A 19,633-nucleotide genomic window follows, 5' to 3' on the forward strand; every position below is an offset into this window, starting at 1 on the left:
CGCTTGATTCGTTTGTGAAGGTGGGATGATAGCCCCGCCAGTTGTCGTTCTCAAGAGGATAGCTTGGGCGGGGGTAAGATTTGGTCGTGAAAGGCGGCGCATTGTACCCTAGCTCGCTCGTGCGCCTCTGTTGGCGAATTTGAACCCGCCCCTTCCACTTGGATCGGGGCCGCGAGGATTTCTTGAAGGTTGCTGTAGAGCCTGTTGCTTATCGAAGTCATTTCGATCGCCCTGAGGACGGTCTCGTCTCTGTAAATGGGGAGCATTCCCTTTGGCGGGGCTTGACGGATCGTAGAGATGTTTCGCTTTGTTGGAAGCCGTGGACGAATCCCTCTTTTCCCGGAAATCTCTGCCGCCTCGGCCTTTTCCTTTGCCTCTGCCCTCGCCAGAGTGATATTGGCGTGGTGGAGTGGTACTTCCAGGCGACGACGTGCCCGAGCCGGTGGCAGACGGACTCCCAAAAGCCTCTCACGCACCTCTTCATATTTGCGCTGCTTCTCCTCCCGGTTCTTGAGTGCGGTAGCCTGTCGCTCTTCTGGTGTCGGTTCAGGGGGCTTGTTGGCCTCTTCATCCGAGTCGTCGTCTGCGCCCAGCTCCAGCTGGCCAACCCCTACTGCGGCTGCGTCCACGGCACTGGAAGATGATTGCCGTGTTGCAATCTGCGGTTTCCGGCTCAACACCGTGACGGTGGGTTTCAGGTCTTGCTTGAGCGGCACGTTGGAGCGTGTCTCGACAAAATGAAACGTCTCCGGGGACTCGCTGCAGTCGGACAGGCAGGTCAGAAAGGTTTTCTTGGGTATTCAACAGGCCGAGGTGCCAATCCAGGGACGTACGCTTCAGCCCATAGCTGGCGATTGAATTCTGCCTGTTGCGCTCTTCGCTGGGCCTTAGTAACTTTCGACGAGACCTTCTTCTCGGGCGGCGGGGTTGAGGTTGTCTGTATATGCCGCGGCAATCAGTAGGTCATTCGCAGGCGGCGAGTCGCAACCAGGAAAAATATAGTGCTTGCGGTATCACAGAAAGCTGTTCTTTGGTCCTACATACATCGACCTGGCTTTCCCAGTTGTCATCCCATGCGTCGGGGACTTCGGAGAGCTTTGCACTCATGACCCGGGTGAATAGCCGAGGGAGGAAATAGAGAATTTGAAAAGAAACGAAAAAGAGAGGAGTAGTATAAAACACCAAGAGAATTATGTAAAAGTGCGGCAAATGCCAGCTACACACGTCGTGGGCATGCAGTTCTATAGACAAAAGAAGGTGGAAGGAGAGAAAAGAAAATTCACCCGCAAAGCCCGCAAAGCCCCAGGGCCACCGCCTCACTTGATCTCCGCTCTCTACGCCTCTCCCTCTATCTCTCTTGTGCTTGCGGTCCACTTTTTGGCCCCGTCAGATCATCTTCATCTCTTTTGTTGCCGTTATGGCTGTCGGTGAGTTCCGCGCCTTCTCTTCAGCCAAGCTGGGCATCGTGGGTTGTCTCTCTGCCCCGAAGCGCTATCGATAGCTGGCCTACCCACCTCCCCGCCTTGGCTCACTAGCTCTTCGTCGATTTCCGCTTCGCATTACCACTCCTTGGTATATTGATTTTTTCTTCATTAGATCCCAAAGACCCAGACGGTGACTCCGAAATGACCTCTTCTGTCGACTCCATCCGCGGCGACATCGACGAAGCTGGGCCAGGCTCCCGTACTCCAACTGGCAACGCCCTCCCTCTTCGGCCGCCGTTGGTCCTTCAGAACTCTCTCCCCCGGATCCCAGACGCATCAGATACCCGACATCTCCACGGTTGCTGAGTTCAAGAACGGGGCTGAGCCGGATGGGAGCCAGACGGGGAAAGGTGCAGAGCGGCCTCTCGCGGCGTGGAAGAGCAAGCGTGCCCAGGAAGATTACCACCGGGCCATGGAGAATGTCATCGACAAGGACTTCAGCCTGGGTATGTCAAAAAAAAAGCCATTTGGATTGGTATTGTTGTGGTGGTGGGCTAATTGGCGTATATGCAGGTGAATTCGGAGACCCGTTTGACGAGCGCGACTTGGAGGAGAAGCTACTGTGATTGCGAGGCTATGAGCTCTTTGGGGAATCTAGAATTGAAACACCCGACTGAAGCATCCGACTAAGCATCCGATACGATTCATGAGACACGACCCTTCCCTATGCTATGGTTTGTCTTTTTCCCAGGCACCATGCCCTGAGCACCCTCTTGATAGCCAGCAGGCCACGAAAAAGAAATCTTCCCCATGGCCCAAGATGCTCGATATCACCATTCCTATCGGTGCCAGCTAGCCCACCAGCTATCATTTCAAAGTTCTGAGACGAGCGGTGCAGAAGCCTGATCTGCCTAGAGGCGCAGAGTCATCGCGGTATAGGTCCAGAGCTGCACTTGAGCCACCATTTTGCTGAGATATTTGAAATGAAGAGAAAATCATGAAATTTGGCTTGAATTTAAGAGTCTGTCTATAGATGTAGAGTGAAGCACGGGTGCCATGCGGACGTTGGCAGGGCAACGGGCGGGCCCAACGTCTCCGATCAAAGCAAACCCACGCTTCCAGACATTCGCATCCATCCTTACACTTTGTATGGTTTACTCTCAGGCGGTGTTGCCTGTTGCATAATTGATATTGCATCATTCTAAACCACTTTACAAATCTTAAAGATCTTCCCCGACTTTGTTGAGTGCAACATTCCAGAGACAGTTTGACACATTCCACGCGCGTCAACACCCGCCATGGACAATGATCCCGCCCTGCCGCAGGCCCAAGAATGGTAAGTTGGGTTCTGTTTTCTCAATCCATGCCTCCTTTGAATTTCTTGTGTCCTTGAAATCAAAGAATATCCCTCACAACCCCCTGAACTAGGGGTCGCACCCTCACCCCTCACCCTCTTTGTTGCCTTCGTTGCGCGCGCCGGGAATATCTCTATATCACCTCTCGTGACCCTTGCTACGATCTCATATCGCTAATCAAAAGTGCCTCTGCGCATGTTTTCACAACAGTGGCAACACCGATTCGGGCCCTGAAAACTCGTTCAGCTTTACGCCGATCAAGACCCTCCAGGCCTTGCCTCGTCTGTGGGACCGCAAACCCTCAACACCCTTCCGTGCGGGTCAGACCTCTCGAAAGCTGTGGAAGCGATTTCGCTCCTTGACCGGCATGGCTTCGGCCCAACATTCGACGGCTGCAGACCAAGGCCCGCCATCGAACATCAATGCCCCCGGTGCCCCAGAACATCTGCGCGGTGTGAAGCGGCTCTGTGTGGACTTTAGTGATGCGGAGGTCTCTACCGATAGTGGGCTGCAGCAGCTTGGGCGGTCTTTTCTGGAGACCAAGTGGGAGTCGGGAGCATCCCGGAAACGACGTAAGTGTCATATTCCTTTCTCTGGTGGATGATCGCAGTTGTGTAATTTAGTATCTGACCATCCTTCCCAGGTAAAATGCCTGATGTTTACGATGAAACTTTGCAAACCGGGACCTCAAGTCAGCCTGGGGACTCTGTCGATGACGTTGGTGGAAACAAAATAAGCAATGATCTCGACGTCAGCAACGAAATGGCGATTAGCGCATCACCCAGACCGCTCCATTTTCTGCAAGAACATTCGAAGACGACTATATACAACGATGGCTCAGACCTCGAAAACCAGGAGGCCACAGGCTTCGGCGCAAAAACACCAGAAGACCAAGAGTCTAGACCCGCAGACAATGGACAGCGCGTGATGATCGACGCAGGAAAGGGTGAGAAGGGTGAAATGGTGCCGGACACCATGCAAGACCTGACGCAAGAGCAAGAGGGGACACTGGTGCGATCGGCATTGCGCAGCTCGCTGGATGGAGAAGATGCAGAGCTGCTCAATGACTTCCTGTCCAAAGCAAAGGCCAAGCGCGCAGCCAAGGCGGCGCTAGTCAGTACTCAGGATGCCCAAGAGGTCGAGAAATCGTCCAGTCCAGAGGAGTCGCCAGAATCAGAATGCGCGACGCCGCGTTCGCGTCGTGCTCTGGAGGACCTGGACGCCAACTCGCCCTCGCCGGTCAAAGTGCCGGTCTCACCCGGGAAAGGTGGTCTCGCACCTGTTGCGGACGCTCAGGAAGATGTTGTCAGCAAAGATCCTCAGGATGACGAGCCAGCCCCTGCAAGCCCTGCCTGTCGCCGAAGCACTCGGGCTAAAGCTCCCCCTTCCACAAATGCCGCCCCTGGGCGCAATACGATTTCACTGCGCCGCGCCAAAGGGACAGAGTTTGTGTTTCTGCAACGGACTGAGGCTCAGGAGCTGGCTTTGGCTACGAAACGAAACACCCGACGCAACAAAGGGAACTCTATCCTTCCCAAATTCGTCCTCGAGATCCTAGCTCAACAGTCGACTGAGAAAGACCCCTCTACAGATAGCAGCGAACGCGCTGATCGGTCAGACCGCAAGGGCCCCGGCAGCCGTCGACCGGCTGGACCGCGCAAGACAGTGTCGTGGAATGAGGCGCGACTGGTCGAGTATGAGGATACACGACTGAACCCCGAAGAAGAAGAGGAGGGTGACAGCTGCAAGAGTGACGTCGGCGGAGCTTCTCGACTACGATCTAGCGCGAAACGTTCGGACAAAAAGACGGCTAGTAGTCGCCGTTCACAAGAAACACGGGATGCTGACAGTGGGGCCGGCGGCCTGACCGCCCCGGCTCCGACGCCCCCGCGTTCGCGACGAATGCGCCACTTGGGTGACTCCGGCACGATGGGCTCAGGTACCCCAGTGAAAACCGGTCGTGGCACAAGCAAGCCTCCTGCAGCCTCGGCTCCAGTGGCTGCTTCTGGGCCATCCACCCCTACCAAGAGCCGTCGGAAGCTTGTGCCCAAGTCCCCCAGTTCGTCGCTCCTCCCCGCCCCCGCATCGAAGGGTGACCAGCCCTTTGTGAGTAGCATTCCCACTCGCAGTACGAAAAGTGCCGGGGAGAGCTCCAAGCGCAAGAGCATGCTCCAGGTCAGCGCGGGGTCCACGCCCATGCCTCGACGGGTTCGAGCCAGGTCGTAAACACCTATGAACACACTGGTGTGTTCAAGAGGGGTTGGCTCTATACACTAGTTCTTCTATAGTCTTGTTTTCTCTCTCTCTCCCCCTCTCTTTCTTTGCCTCCCTCTTGATCTGCCTCTCTTTTTTCTTTCTTTTTCTTTTTGTCTGGCATGGGAGTTTTGCTGGCGTTTAAGATACCAAGAACAGCTCGTTTCTTTGACATTAGATCCTTGATTTTGCGAATGCAGTTTCCGTTGCTCCTTCTGGATTTTTCGCCTCTTTCCACCCCGCTCGCATGTTTATCTGCGGAATGACGTCCGTGCCTTTTATCTGGTCAACGTCCATAAAGTCAGATATCCATGGATATCTCTCCGTGAGGGGTAAGTAAGGCGACTGGTCTTACCCTCACGTTGCATTCGTCTGGATGAGACAAAGCCACCCCCGGTCAAACCTCCATCCCGTCCAAGCAACTTAGCCGACTTGGTCCCGCGTCAACCCTTGTCAGATCCCAGACATGACTCGTGTGGTATCCAGTGGTCCGAGCCAATCCTATAGAAGAGCTGATGATGATGATGTTATAACCATGCCAATGTATGCCTTGTTTTAAATCAGGTTTATTATCTACCAAAGATGGCTGGTCTAGTACGTTGAAACTAGAGAAGTGTGTTGTCCGTCTTGGGGTCAGTGCATAAGGTATTTTTATTTTCTATATCCATTCCCGGAGCAGAGCAGAGAAAATGCCTCGGTCAAAGCTACACGTAATGATAGAAAAAGAAGAAAAAGAAAAATACCTCACTTCGGGGCCGGCAGTCAATCATTTCGGCCCAGGACTCGGGAAGGTCCCGATCCTCGCAACTCGGGACCGGGAGAGCAAAAAGGTAACTCGTGGCCCGAACCGATCAGATCAAATCAAACCGGAAAAAAAGATTCATCAGAGGGAATTACACATACTGTCCACAAAAGGATGTAATTACATACTGTGTAAGCCTGCAGTATATCTGTATGTACAGTATACAACACTGGTTGAGCTGAAACTGAGGCATTAAACCCCAACCCCACCGAAGTGACCAAAAAGATTGAAATTCAAAGTATGTAATCTCCGTCAACCAGTGATCAATCCCAGTGGGGGAGAGAGCCAATCAGTCGAGGTCTCTAGTACGATGACCATGACCAACTACTGGATGTACATTAGTGTAGATGGACTAACTAAACATACTAACTATCCTTAGATATAAGTTAGTGTCACTAACAACATAGACGACGTACATGTCAAAAGCCCACCCGCGTCATAGCCTCTTTTAAGACGGATAATTAAAACAATCAAATCTATCCGTAAAGGGCAATAACTGGAACCATCGGCCCGCTTGACCCAAGTGTCCCCCCCCCTTCCCATGTCCCCATTTGGCGTCTCGGTGTTGACAAGCGACTCTCGCACCGGTCATCGAGTTCCCGATTCAGCTCCGAGTTCACCCGGACGGCGAGGCACTCGAATAAGTGAGAAGTAGCTAAAGTTACTAAAAAGTAACTAACGAAGTATTCAGCTCACGCTACGCCTAGCGAGGTAAGCCAACGAGAATAGATTACTATATTAAAAAAATATAAATAACAATAACAATATTTTTGTGCAGATATACCGAGTGTAGTGGCGCAGGGGTGGAGACTAAAAAAACAGCCTCGCAGCCACAAAGCCCAACCAAAACTGCGGGATGACATCGTGCGAAGTCGTGGTGCCGGAGTACTCTGCTCCTGGGCCGACGTATGATTAGTTCTCGTTGGTCTTTTATTTTGATTTTGATTTTTGTAAGATGTCGAGATCTCGGTGCAACCATGTCTATTGTCCGGTGTAACATCGCTGAAATTTTTTTATTTTTTTTTTTTTTTTTTTTTTTTTTTTTTGAAAATTTAGGATGAAGCCATACGCGGATTGGCGGAGATGGTGATCCTGGTTAAGCCCCTGTTGAGGTCTCATTCAAATTACACGGTACGGGCATTTTGCAAATTTGTGTTATTACCCTGGATATTATTATATTATTATATTAGACTAGACTAGACTAGACTATATTGATCTTCTACTACGTAAGATCATATTCTATAGCATTATGCCTCCAACTGCCGGATCAGCTCAGGGAATCCTCTCGCGAGAACCCTGGGGACTATGGAGGGGTAGATCTTGGCGTAGAAACCACCAAAATAGAACTTGACCTTCAGACATCACTACGAATATCAAGAGCAATGCTACACTTCCAAATATCTAGGACATGTGAGGATATATTCATTCATCTATCTTCGTCCCCGTTCGTTATACGTCGATCATCAACCCCGCACTTGAAGGATCGCCCTCTCGTTCTTTTACGCCGACAGGTTCTTGGCCGTCTCCTCGGGCCAGACATCGTAGCCAAAGGTGTCCTTCATGTTGACGAAGCGGAAGTGGCGGCCCTCGGCAACCTTGTTGACAGCCTCAAAGTCGGCATCCGAGAGGTCAATGCTCTTGAAGTTGGACTCGATGCGCTTGGGGTTGGAGCTCTTGGGGAGCACCACGTAGCCACGACGCAGACCCCAGGCGATCAGCACCTGGGCCAGGGTGTTGCCGCCCTTCTCGGCGATCTCGTTGAGGGTCTTGTTCTCGCTGACCCGCTCACCCGTCGTGGGCACCTGGTTCTGCGAGCCCAGCGGCGAGTAGGCCTCGGGCATGATGTTCTTGGAGAAGCAGTACTTGACGAGCTCCTCGTTGGGCAGGAACGGGTGGACCTCGATCTGGTTGAGGTGCGGCATCACCTTGGCGTACTTGGCCATCTGCTCCAACTGCGGGATGGTGAAATTGGAGACACCAATGGCCTTGGCCTTGCCGTCCTCGTAGATCTTCTCCATGGCGCGCCACGTGGGCTCGGGGTTCTCGGTGAGGTCCTTGAGGATGACGTACTATTAAGATAATAAGAAAAGAAAATTAGCACATTGTTGATTCATAACGAGGAGCTTCTCCATTCAAAGCCTTACCTTGCCATCGGGGCCGATCTTGGGCTTCTCCTGGCCATCCTTCTCGGCGGCAATGGGCCAGTGGACCAGGAACAGGTCCACGTAGTCCAGTCCGAGGCGCGTGAGCGAGTCATTCACGGACCAGAGGACATCCTCGTAGCGGTGAAGGTGGTTCCACACCTTGGTGCAGATGAAGATGTCCTCCCGCTTGACGGAGGGGTTTTCCTGGAGGAATTCCCGGAGACCCTCACCAACCTCATCCTCATTGAGGTAGTACCAGGCACAGTCCAGATGACGGTAGCCAGTACGGAGGGCAGCCAGGACAGCAGCCTTGGTCTCGCCCTTGGAACCCTCACTAGCGAAGGTACCGAAGCCAACACCGGGGATCTTGACCCCGTTGCTCAACGTAAAGATCTTTCCAGAGGACATAGTGAATCAATTGATGCGAATGAAGGGGAAACTGGGGAGAGAAGAAGAAGGAGAGAAGGAAATGGCGGAAGGAGGGGTATAAAAGGATTGACAACTGGTGCCCCGGTGGGGATGGAGGGGTTCAGGAATGGGGGAATGGGGTAATTGGGCTCAAAGTGTTTACCTAAGGGATTTACATATATATAGGGCTCTATCGGCTTTATCCAACGCACGCCGTACAGAAGGATGTCAGGATGTCAGGATGTCAGGATCTATTCAAAGAGGGTCAACCTGATGCTATACAATCCGGATACTCCCCTGTCTCGGATCATCTCAGCCCCCTTCTGCGCTCAACCGGTTCTGGATTAGCAAAATGGTCAAAATGACCGTAATTTTCAAAACTCCCCATGACATCACCGGAAACGTTTGACCCGTTTCGATCGTCATCGGCTCGCTCCAATGGCCAGTTCCATGGACGAACTGCCCATGCAGCCAATCGGCGTGCCAGGCCTTTTCCGACCCACTCGAGCACTTGCTTCGCGGCGCAGAGCCATCCGATACAAACCAATCAGATCTCCCGTCTTGAATTGAGCAAGTCCGTACTGAATACCAAAAAAATACGGCACCCGCCACTGGGACGCAGGTACTCTATACCTCGATGGTCCACTCTGGCCGGTTTTACTTTTGCCAAATAATGACGATAATTCCTAGGAATGATGATACCCGGTGAGTGGGTCTGGTAATCATTCAGGCAATGGCAAAATAATACAAGAGACCATGTTTTGGGTTGCTTGTCGATTGATCAGGATAGGGAAGGGTGGAGGTATACCTGAGGTATATATACTCTGCCGGTTCCCTCTTTGGCTTTCATTCTTCCAGACTTTGATTCCTTCTGGGTTCTAGGATCTTGTTATCTTCTTGGATTCTCCCAGTGCTTCTGATCCACTTCCATTGTCTATTGTCCATCCTCTTTTCTTTTCTCTTCTTCCATTCTACATCCATCATGCCTCGCTTCGACGACGCTGACTTCGGCGTTGAGGCCGGTCCCCGGGATCCTCGCCAGAACGATGCCCAGGGTACTCTGTCGCCTCGGGACCAGCGCGGCAGCGCTGGCCTGGCTATCCCATCGGATTCCGGCAACACTATTGAGATCCCCGCCACCCGCAGCTCTATCAGCGATGCAGCCCAGTTCATGCACAACCTGAGTCTCTCGCCATCCATGAAGGACCGTCGGGGGTCCCGCAACTCCTTCGGCACCTCTCTCCCCATCCCACGTTCGCCCCGTCTCTCGCGGCTGTCATCTGTCCAGCGGCCGGGTGCCCCCTCTGTCTCGCGTGACATCCTTGCCTCGCAGGTGCAGGACATGTCCAAGGAGAAGGTCGAGACGGCCAAGAACATGGCTTTCGCTTTCGATATCGATGGTGTGCTGGCACACGGTAACGAGCCTATCGAAGAGGCCAAAGCTGCCCTCAAGATGCTGAACGGTGACAACGAGCTGGGCATCAAAATCCCCTATATCCTGTTGACCAACGGCGGTGGAAAGACCGAAGTTGCTCGTTGCGAGCAACTCTCCGAGATCTTGGAAGCGCCGATCTCTACGGAACAATTTATCCAGTCCCACACTCCCATGCAGGCATTGGCCGAGTACTACGAGACGGTGCTCGTGTGTGGTGGCGAAGGCTACAAGGTGCGCGAGGTGGCCGAGAGCTATGGTTTCAAGAACGTCGTGCACCCCAAGGACGTGCTCGCGTGGGACCCTACCATCTCGCCCTGGCGTTGCTTTACGCCTGAGGACCGGGCTGAGGCGAAGCCGCGTGACTTCTCGAAGATGCAATTCGATGCTATCCTCGTGTTTGCCGACTCGCGTGATTACGCTACCGATATGCAACTGATTATGGATCTGCTGCTGGCCGACGACGGCAAGCTCCTGACTCGTTCTAAGGACCCTGTCGCCAACCGTATTCCTATCTACTTCTCGCAGGGTGATCTTGTCTTCCCTACCGACCACAAGGGACCTCCTCGCCTGACCCAGGGAGCCTTCCGAATTGGTATCGAAGCCCAATACAAAGCCATTACCGGCGTCGATCTCGAGCGTGTTGTGTACGGCAAGCCGGAGCGCGCCACCTACACGTACGCCGATGAAGTCCTAAAGTCCTGGATGGAAGAACTTCACAACGAGAACCGCCTCCCGCAGAATATCTACATGGTTGGTGATAACCCCCAGTCCGATATCATCGGTGGTAACATGTACGGCTGGAATACCTGCTTGGTTCGCACGGGTGTGTTCCAAGGCAAGGAAGGAGAGAATGACCCCAACAACCCGGCTAACTTTGGCGTCTTCGACAACGTGTTGGAGGCTGTCAAGGCTGCGGTTCGCAAGGAGCTGGGCCAGGAATTCAAGCTCAAGTGGAACCCCAAGGTCAACCCTGTGCTGCACGGCGAGGGTGTCTCCGCTGTCGAGTAAAACCTGAGCTCTTCCGAAAAAAAAAAAAAGGGTTTTCTCCGGTGGCGTTCTTTTCATTCTCTCTCCTTGATGTCATATCAAGTTATTTGACCGCTAGACTTATTTGTGTGTTTTTTACTTGCATCTCCTTGCCCTTGACTTTTCTCTCACGTTGGAAATTCTGGGGTTCTTTGGGGCTTTAGGGACTACTGATATCCTTTGTTCATGATATTCGAGAGAAAGCCTAGCACTGGATCTTCTTTCTCTTTCTTTGTTCTGTTTTAGACTGGATTTTTCCTTTCCTTATTATCATGTGCCCATGACGCGAACCAAATACCATACCCAATTATACGCATTTCTGTCTTCGTGATGATGTCGACTGATATAAACTTTCCACCATATGGCCTTGTAATTGTGTTCCTTTGGGTCAGGACACTGGCTTTTTTTTTGCCTCCCATCTCCCATAAAACATAGTCTTTGAATGGTTGACGACATGATGGCATCATTACTAGGTATATAGACTGCTAATCTTTGATATCTTTGATTTCTAACCCGACTAACTAGGTACACTCCTGTATAGGTAGGGACTATGCGTATAGATCTGATTATGCATATAGATATGCACCTCCCATCCTTCGAGGGAATCGGGTATCCACCAACGATACACAACTGATGTATTTGCAATTCCAGTGAATATAATACTGTACAGAAAAGAGTAATCCTAATTCTCCTAGACAACAGCTAGACAAGAACTTCCTAGATGCTCAGCAGAATCATTCTATGGGTGTGTCTTTTTTCTTCCCGAGGACAGCCATCCCGGTGTCACTTTCTCACTTGCTGTCTAGAACACTCCCAATGTCTCGGCAATGTAATTAAACAAAAGACAGAAAGAAGAAAGAAAAGGATCATGTCTGGGCTTGGGCTTTCATAGAACCTTAAGACATATTCACTTTTTCCCCCTTGGCTGTATAGACTCAGACAGCATATATCCGAGTGGCAAAAACAAGGTAAAACAAGGTAGAGTTGGTTTTGATGGAATATTTGTATGTCTCTTGTTTATTTATTTGCTTTGCGGGAAGAGAGAGAGAGAGAGAGAGCACCCCAAGTCAACTTCCGAAACTACCGAAGGGCTGCCGATGTTCTGGAAGAATCTCTACACCTATTAGAGACACAGTCCCGGTTTCACACTTCCGGCATGTTTTTGCAAAATACAAGATGCGAGACTGAGAGTCCCGAGAACACATATCATGTGACATATAGTATTGCCTTTCTGCAGACGATGATATTTGTTTGTTTATATACAAATCTATCATGTAAAGATTTCAGATCCTAGTGAGGCCATAAGCGAACGGGCTCGAAAATCCGGCGCTCTGGCTGTGACCTGCTGTTTTGGTAGCCAGGTTCCATCTCAATATATTCCAATAGATCGAGCACCAATCGGAAAGATCTCGCGTCCAGGATCATCTCACTATTACCTCTAGCCCTATAAGAAAGAAAAAATAAAAATAAAAATAAAAATAAGAAGAGTACTCCCCCTCACTGATCATGAGAGGGTAGTATATGGTATATAGATTTATATAGCAATTGCTTGTCGGCTCAGGCAAGGTCCTGGCAGGTCCATCCATGTTCGAGGTATGAAGAGATCGGCAACCAAAGTGATCAGACATGCAATGATGGGGTTTTCAAGACAGCTTTATCATACTCAGATCTCAGGCTGATCGATCAGAGCATAGGTCGGGAGGCCCACTGATGTAATGTCCTCCCCACCTATTATAGCTTATCACTGGATCTCAGCCCATAGATACAATTTATTTAAGGGACTAACCATAGCTACTGCACCCATGTGATACACAGCATCTAAGAATCCCCAAGTAAACTCGAGAGATTATTCAACCTTGACCTAGACTCAGTGACACAGCCCTTCGAGCGCGTTTTCTTAGCATTATGTGCTTTCTGTGTCACTGCCAAGTCGATTGCAGAGAGATGGACACAATGCATCAAGTCCATACATTGGCGTCATTGTGCATCCCGTCCGAACAGGCCAAGATTCTTCATGTTTGAGGATCTGCGCCATACCCAGCAGCCAAGGCCCCGGGTCCGCACCCCCAAGAAATTCAAGTGTTCGTTGCCTGGAACTAGCCAGAGACTACACTGTTAGTTTGACGTCTGGTGGGGCAGGATGTGCTGCAGAGCAAGGAGAACTGTGATCAGCATTATCAACACTGCCACCGAGTCTTGTGTCGCAATCCAGTGTGCTTGGCAAGGTACTATCGTCTTTCTTGGTTACGCGCCTGATGTTTTCTTGGCATACTGGGCGTTTGCTCCCCCATGCATTGACACTCCCTCCCGGTCGATAGTCGATGTACCGAGGCTGGCTGTACAGTATGCAGTGTTCGAGGGGCCGGGGATAACCAGGGATACGTCATCTGGATACACCATAGCTTGGAAATTCAACCGTGCAGACCAGTTCGCATGCACATCGAGAACTAAGCCTTTGCCAATGCTGTTGCATTGAGTCGCACACGGGACAGCCGGGTCATGTGGTCAGAGTGAAGGAGCATCCTGATCCGTCACTTTTTTGTTGGACTAGCCAGGAGGTATCGCAGGAATGAAGGGCTACTGGACAGTCAATAATGCCGAGGGATTCCTCTCAGACTGCCAGGTGGATCCACTGAGGGCAGCAGGCTTGGCTTTGAGGATCGACGTGGATCCGCCTTGGCTTCGAGGTAGGGGAAAAGCAATGTTGGTATGAGAGCCAACCAGAAGAAGACAAATGAGTCAAGACTCCAAGATGGATACCAGCTCCAAAGAGCTTTAGATTCAATCTGTCAATGGTGTTCCAAGGTTGGGGTAGAGAGAGACCACACACAGGGAGATGTCAGATCTCACTGGGCACGTCAGGTGATGCTGTTGCTGTTAGGTAATGGCGCATGTGTCCCCGCATGATCAGCTGCAGCAGCCAATCAACGAGAGAGAGGGGCATGGTAGTTAGGTAACAAGAACTGGGTGTCTTCGCTAGTTGACTTGTGTTTTTATAAGAATTATTTCTTTATTTCTTTATTTTCTTCATTTCGATGAGCATTAGTACGCTTATTGGCAATATTGGCAATAGTAACAATAGAGTGATAATAACTATAAGAAAAGATTAGATCGCCTGACCATGGTAGCTACCCGTGGCGTTAGGGTTTTTCTATTATGTCACAGAATGGCCGTAGAAGAGATCCTGAGCATGGGACAATTCACAATCTGACTATCCTTAATACTTTCCTTAATATTTCATTGTAAGTACTAAGTCCAGTACTGTGTAGGTATATCCATGTTGCACTGGATGACGCCATGCCTTCCGTTCGCATAAAAAAAGAACAGTTAAAAAAAAGAAAAGAAAACTCTTACAAAAAAAAAAAAAAAAAAAAAAACCCCCCAAATCAGCCCTGCAGGGGTAGCTGTGCCCGAACTACATACAGTAACTATACATAACCTACATAACCGCCACTTTGCCTCCGCCCCATGCTATCCATGGCCCTGCGCTGTGTTTCTCTGGTGGTCGTTCACTTTCTTTCGCCTGGTCTCATTTTATACAAAAGTGGCACCATCCGAATCCGGGTGGACCGAAGCCCATACACTAAAAAGCTCCGTGCAACGGGTCGCCCTTTTCCGTGACTAACAGCTACTTTTTTTTTCCTTTGCTTTTTTTTCTTCCTTTTTTCTTTCCCCGCTCCTGCATCTACTTTAGCCCTAAGCCTCATTCTTGACGGAATTCCTTATTCACCGAGATTGGGATTTTCTTTATTTCTTTCCTTTTTATTAGGAATCCGGGGAAGCTGTGTTTTTAATCTCGGTTGATTTTTTTTTTACTTTTTTTTTAGTGTGTGCCCACCTGCTCCAAGGTACTTCCCGACTAGTCACCGTGTACCCGGGGGCCCTTTATAGAGGGCCATCCCTCTCTCGCCATGGCTTCTCTCACCCCTTTTGCTCCTGCTCACTCCAAGTCGGCTATCCCTCGGTTCACCACTTGTGGTGAGCTGCACTCACGGGACTCGTCTCCTTCCTCGTGCGACTCCCCCAACGGGTCGAGGTCGAGCAGCCATCGCCGCCCATCTTTCGGCTCCATCAAAGAAGACGTTGACGGTATGCCTTTTTTTTGTCTGGTATGCGCAATGGTTGCCCAGGGCTGACGTGATCGCATCCAACAGGCATTGCGCAATCGTTTGTGGACAGCCACCACGTCCCATCGCCCAAGGAGCCCCGCAAGCTCGATCCTCCTGCCGTCGAGATGCAACAGGCCCCGGACTTTTGCTGCCCCTGTGGTGGTTTCCTGGGGTGGAAGCAGATTCGACTGGGTGGGAAGAGTCTGAGCCGCAGCTATGGTGATCTCCGGATGTTAGGGAGCATGCAAGCTCGCGGGTGGGCATGGGAGACAACGGATGAAGGACGGGAGCTGCGGCCGCCCAAGACCCCCGAGCTGGTGAAACAGGCTCCGCCGCCTGGGTCGTCGGCCATGGAGAAGCTTCCGCCGGAAGTGCTGGGTAAGAAGCCCTTGACACAATTTTTTTTCTTTGTTAGAGTTCCTGTCCTGACCCGTCTGCAGATCAAATCATCTCCAATCTGGCCCTGGATGTACCGCCTAACGGCTATACGCCTCGGAATGTCGACCTGGTCTCGTGTCTCCTGGCCTCCCGCACGTTGCACGCGGCGACCTTGAGCGTGTTGTACAGGAACATGACCTTCCCGCACTCCATTATCTTTTCCAAGGCACTCAATCATATCTCGCAGTACCCGGCGCTCGGCACCCTGGTGCGTCGCCTCGACTTTTCGCATTTCACATCCGTCGGCCTAGGTCGTACCAAGCAGATGAATGCCGAAATCCAGAACCTGACCTCGCGGACACTGCTGCAATGCCTGGATATGTTGCCCAACCTCAAGGAATGCTTGCTACAGGAGCACCTGGAGGGTGACATTAGTGTGGATATTGTGCGGAAGCTATTCATGGGCTTGCCGAACCTGCGCGCCGTGGATTTCTGCGGCTGCTCCACCCAATCCTTTTCCCAGGTCTTCCAGGAGGCTCTGACAACTGATCCCGCCCTGCCTTTGAGTCTGCCGAATTTGAAGCGGCTCTCACTCCACGAATGCAGCACTCTTCCCGCCGGCATGTTTGATTACCTCCTGCCGCGACTGACCAACTTGACACACCTCGACCTGACCCACACCCAGGTCAACGACTCCGCCCTCGCTCTAATCCCGGAGACGGCCCGTATCACCCATCTGGGTTTGTCTCGGTGCACACGTCTCCGCAGCTCAGCCTTGGTGGAATTTCTCACAACTCACCCCGCCGTCCGGGAGTCTCTGGTGTATTTGAACCTTTTGACGGACCCCACGCGTTTTCGCCTGCTGGAAGAGGAAGATGTGACGGCACTGCTTCCTCATCTTCCGAGCACTCTTCGCTCCCTTAACTTGGGTGGTGCAAAGGTGACCTCCGAGCATGCACCGCTGCTGGTCCCTCTGACCAAGCACCTGGAAGAGTTGGGCTTGAGCTCCGCCGATCTTTCGGTCAAGGACGTGAATCTGTTCTTTGCGCAGCCTCGAGATGGCGTTCAGCGTGCCCCCAGCACTCTCTGCTACCTTGACCTGGCCAAGGTGCCGCAGCTGACCATTGGGGCGATCTTTCACACTGGCTCCTGTTCCTTGCTGACGGAGCAGAGCTATCCGCTGCAGGTGATCGAGTTCAGCGACAAGATCATCACCCCGTTGCGGGAGCGGGCCAAGACCCAGCGTGTATCCGTTAGCTGGACGGTGCGCGATCTTGGCCGGCGTGGCTGGTACGTTCGCGATCCTGCCTCTATGCCTCACGAGCCCCTTGACGATGGCTCTCGCTCCTGGAAGATGGGCGCCCGGTGGTGGGGAATGCGCAAGATTCCCATGGCCGTCGGCGATGTCGGCGGCATCTACGGACACTACATGTTCAAAAAATGATCTGCTGATCGGTTTTGCGCGCTTTTTTCTTGCATTGCACTTTGTGAAAAGCGATCCAACCAGTACCGTTTTGTGTATACCCTTGATATCCTTGTTTTTATGTGTGTTTCTTCTGGCGGTGGTGTTCTTTTTTCATTTGACGGTCATGAATGATGATATCCGGTCTATGCATGGCGGCGCGCAACATGGTTTACGAATTTCGGCATTTGGGCTCCTAACTTCGGGTTCGTGCTCTCGGTCCGCGTCTTGTCTTTGGTTCTTGCATAGCATTCGGGATCTCTTCAGCGTTTTTGATTCGTTGCATCTGGCGTCTGTGTATTGGCCATCTGCTCTTTCTTATCACTCTGCTCATATCATATCAAACTCAGCTTCACATTATACTCTGCTCCTGGTCGTCGATATTTCAATTTCATAGTAGAATAAATTCAAGCAAGCTATTCGAGTTTCGTGCCGTGTTAGAGTACTCGCTTCCAGATGACTTGATCGAGTTCACGTGACATGCAGCAGAAGAGCCGCAGCTTTTGGTCACTTTCACTTCACCCGCCGATCCTCGCATCGCTAGAAGGCCTTGGACCCTCTCCTCCGCCTCGTACTTGGGGATTTTGTTCTCCCGATGGGTGGATCCATTGTCGTTGTTCAGGACAGTGAAAGCTGTCGAGACCCGCGACGATGGCCCCTCCCAGCGGAGCCGCCTCATACAAGAAGAAAGACGGCACCCTGACCCTGGCCGACGATGAACAGTCGATCTCATGGATCCCTGCGGCCGGTGCCTCGGGCACGCTCACGCTCGCCGTGGCCAGCATAACCAGTAGGTTATTCCTGTCTTTTTTGGCAGGTCGCGTGCAATCCTTCCGCAGAGCTAATCTGTCTCGCGCCGACCTAAAGACCTCCAGCAGACCCCAGCGACGAACCCGAAAGTGATGCTGAAGATTTTTGCCCAAGCGCCCAACGCTCCTCTCAATGGCCCTTCCGAAGCATACGTTTTTCTGTTCACGGCGGGCGCAAATGCCCGCCCGCAGGCCGATGCCATCAAAGAGAAGCTCAGTGCCCGGCTCAATATGGGGAAGCCGGCGACGCCCTCGCAGACACCGGCCCCGGGGGAGGGAGGAGGAGGGATATCGGCGGCTATGGCTATCGCGAATGCCGTCTCGTCTGCAGGGACGACGAATAATCCCTGGGATGACGATAACCGGCTCCGAACCGACAGCGAATTGCAGCAATCGCTGCTGAAATCGGATCCGGTCTTGAAGCGGATGCTCATGGATTCGATCCAAACCAAGCCCGACGCCCTGACCACGCCGCAGTTCATGTCGCAGTTTTGGTCGACGCGGCTCCACCTGTTGCGAGCGCACGCCATTGAGCAGGCGCAAACCCGCGGATCTTATAATGTCCTATCATCGTTGAAACCACGTGTTGAGGATAACGTGCAACGACTCAATATCAGCAAGGAGCAGATTCAACTCATCTTCACGCAGCATCCATTGGTTAAGCGTGTGTACGACGAGAATGTGCCAAAGCTCAGCGAGCAGCAGTTCTGGTCGCGGTTCTTTCAGAGCCGCCTGTTTAAAAAACTACGGGGCGAGCGCATCTCTGAAGCGGATGCTTCCGATGGAGTGCTCGATAAATACCTTAGATCTGACGAGGCTGTCGACGCCGACCGACAGGCCAACGTTCCCAACTTCTTGGATCTGGCTGGAAACGAAGTTCATCACAGCCAGCGCCGTGGAAACCGGCCGGATCTCGACATGCGGCCGTCCGGTGTGGACAAAGTGCCCATCATCCGGACATTGAACAACTTGAGTGAGAAGATCATGGCGAACGTGGCCCCGGCCGATGGCGACGTGAGTGCCCCAATCGGTCTGGACGAGGAGGCATGGAAAAAGCTGCAGCTGCAGGATCTCCGCGGGGATGAGGAGCAAAGCCGCATCACTCTGAACATCCGTGACCAAAGCCGGTTCTTCTCGCATGGCCAAGAGGGAGACGCGAGCCGGCAGCTCGCCCAGCAAGACCCGGACCAGGTTCTGCAGACGCTGCGCGCCGATCTCGCGCAAAGTCTTCCATTGAAAGACACTCCACAGCTGCGGAAACTCGTGGACCCGGGCCCTGAAGAGGATGAGGAGATGGAGGATGCACCTGCTAGTCGGCGCCCCGTCGGCTCGTCCGCTGCACTACACGACGCCTTCGCCCAGATCCTGAACGCAGTGCGCGAGCGACGCGCGCAGATGAATGAGGGCGCCGTGTCTGAGACCCACGGGCTCTCAACGGGGCTGTATGACCGATTGACGCTGACGCACGCGACGACAACCGAGTTCTTGCACCAATTCTGGCAGGCGTTTCTGTCGGGCAACCCGGACCGTGCCACTGAGGTTGGATCATTAGCCGAGTCGCTGCAGCGGGCCATGGATCGGATCCAGGCCGTTGCCAATGATGCCGAGGCCGAGCGCCAGGTCGAAGTGGATCGACTGAAAAAGCAAGCGCGGGAAATGTACGAGGGCACCGGGCGTCGGCTGCGCATGAACCTGGATGCGGTCGAGGGTGGACAGAAGGTCGTGAATCAGCTGCTTGGTCCGACCCTGCACGCATTAAAAGTCGCTTTGGACCGGTACAGCGCGGCACTGGCAGCGGAGAAACAAGCACTGCCACTTGCATAGGGCTGTTGGGACGGATAAAAAAAGACCCCATGATTGGCGTTTACCGGCATTGGCGTGTATACTAGAATCAAGTGAACTAAACATTTGGAAGTACCATTTTTTTGCATATATCAAGTAGATGGAAGTAGAGAAGAACGTCAATCAAACAGTTAAAAAGTAAGGAGACTCGGCATGCCGAGGTTCCCCAGACTCGGATCCACCCAT

General features: G+C 52.2%; 7 protein-coding genes across 7 annotated transcripts; 5 read left to right on the plus strand and 2 right to left on the minus strand.

The window, feature by feature from the left end:
• Positions 1-107: 107 nt before the first annotated feature.
• Positions 108-1,107, minus strand: NUU61_007975 (uncharacterized protein; the record flags this gene model as incomplete). The annotated part of the gene is made up of 3 exons (XM_056658500.1): positions 108-759; positions 834-937; positions 1,018-1,107. Coding segments are annotated over 3 exons (846 nt in total), but the record flags the coding sequence as incomplete, so codon positions are not given.
• A 518-nt stretch (positions 1,108-1,625) lies between these two features.
• NUU61_007976 (uncharacterized protein) lies at positions 1,626-2,050 on the plus strand (the record flags this gene model as incomplete). The annotated part of the gene is made up of 3 exons (XM_056658501.1): positions 1,626-1,724; positions 1,765-1,930; positions 1,998-2,050. The coding sequence occupies 3 exons, from the start codon at positions 1,626-1,628 to the stop codon at positions 2,048-2,050; spliced, it is 318 nt and encodes a 105-aa protein (XP_056508794.1).
• A 672-nt stretch (positions 2,051-2,722) lies between these two features.
• On the plus strand, positions 2,723-5,005 carry NUU61_007977 (uncharacterized protein; the record flags this gene model as incomplete). The annotated part of the gene is made up of 3 exons (XM_056658502.1): positions 2,723-2,760; positions 2,990-3,351; positions 3,423-5,005. The coding sequence occupies 3 exons, from the start codon at positions 2,723-2,725 to the stop codon at positions 5,003-5,005; spliced, it is 1,983 nt and encodes a 660-aa protein (XP_056508795.1).
• Positions 5,006-7,333: 2,328 nt separating this feature from the next.
• gldB (putative glycerol dehydrogenase (GldB)) lies at positions 7,334-8,386 on the minus strand (the record flags this gene model as incomplete). Its single annotated transcript, XM_056658503.1, has 2 exons — positions 7,334-7,903; positions 7,979-8,386. 2 exons carry the CDS (start codon positions 8,384-8,386, stop codon positions 7,334-7,336), a joined length of 978 nt encoding a protein of 325 aa, XP_056508796.1.
• A 982-nt stretch (positions 8,387-9,368) lies between these two features.
• Positions 9,369-10,829, plus strand: NUU61_007979 (phosphatidyl synthase; the record flags this gene model as incomplete). The annotated part of the gene is made up of 1 exon (XM_056658504.1): positions 9,369-10,829. One exon carries the CDS (start codon positions 9,369-9,371, stop codon positions 10,827-10,829), a length of 1,461 nt encoding a protein of 486 aa, XP_056508797.1.
• A 3,929-nt stretch (positions 10,830-14,758) lies between these two features.
• Positions 14,759-16,778, plus strand: NUU61_007980 (Leucine Rich Repeat domain protein; the record flags this gene model as incomplete). Its single annotated transcript, XM_056658505.1, has 3 exons — positions 14,759-14,936; positions 15,002-15,334; positions 15,397-16,778. 3 exons carry the CDS (start codon positions 14,759-14,761, stop codon positions 16,776-16,778), a joined length of 1,893 nt encoding a protein of 630 aa, XP_056508798.1.
• A 669-nt stretch (positions 16,779-17,447) lies between these two features.
• NUU61_007981 (TFIIH subunit TFB1 family protein) lies at positions 17,448-19,429 on the plus strand (the record flags this gene model as incomplete). Its single annotated transcript, XM_056658506.1, has 2 exons — positions 17,448-17,586; positions 17,664-19,429. The coding sequence occupies 2 exons, from the start codon at positions 17,448-17,450 to the stop codon at positions 19,427-19,429; spliced, it is 1,905 nt and encodes a 634-aa protein (XP_056508799.1).
• Positions 19,430-19,633: the final 204 nt, after the last annotated feature.

The sequence above is a fragment of the Penicillium alfredii genome (assembly GCF_028826965.1).
Source record: "Penicillium alfredii strain IBT 34128 chromosome Unknown utg000010l_segment0_segment0, whole genome shotgun sequence".
In the NCBI taxonomy this organism is placed as follows: domain Eukaryota; kingdom Fungi; phylum Ascomycota; class Eurotiomycetes; order Eurotiales; family Aspergillaceae; genus Penicillium; species Penicillium alfredii.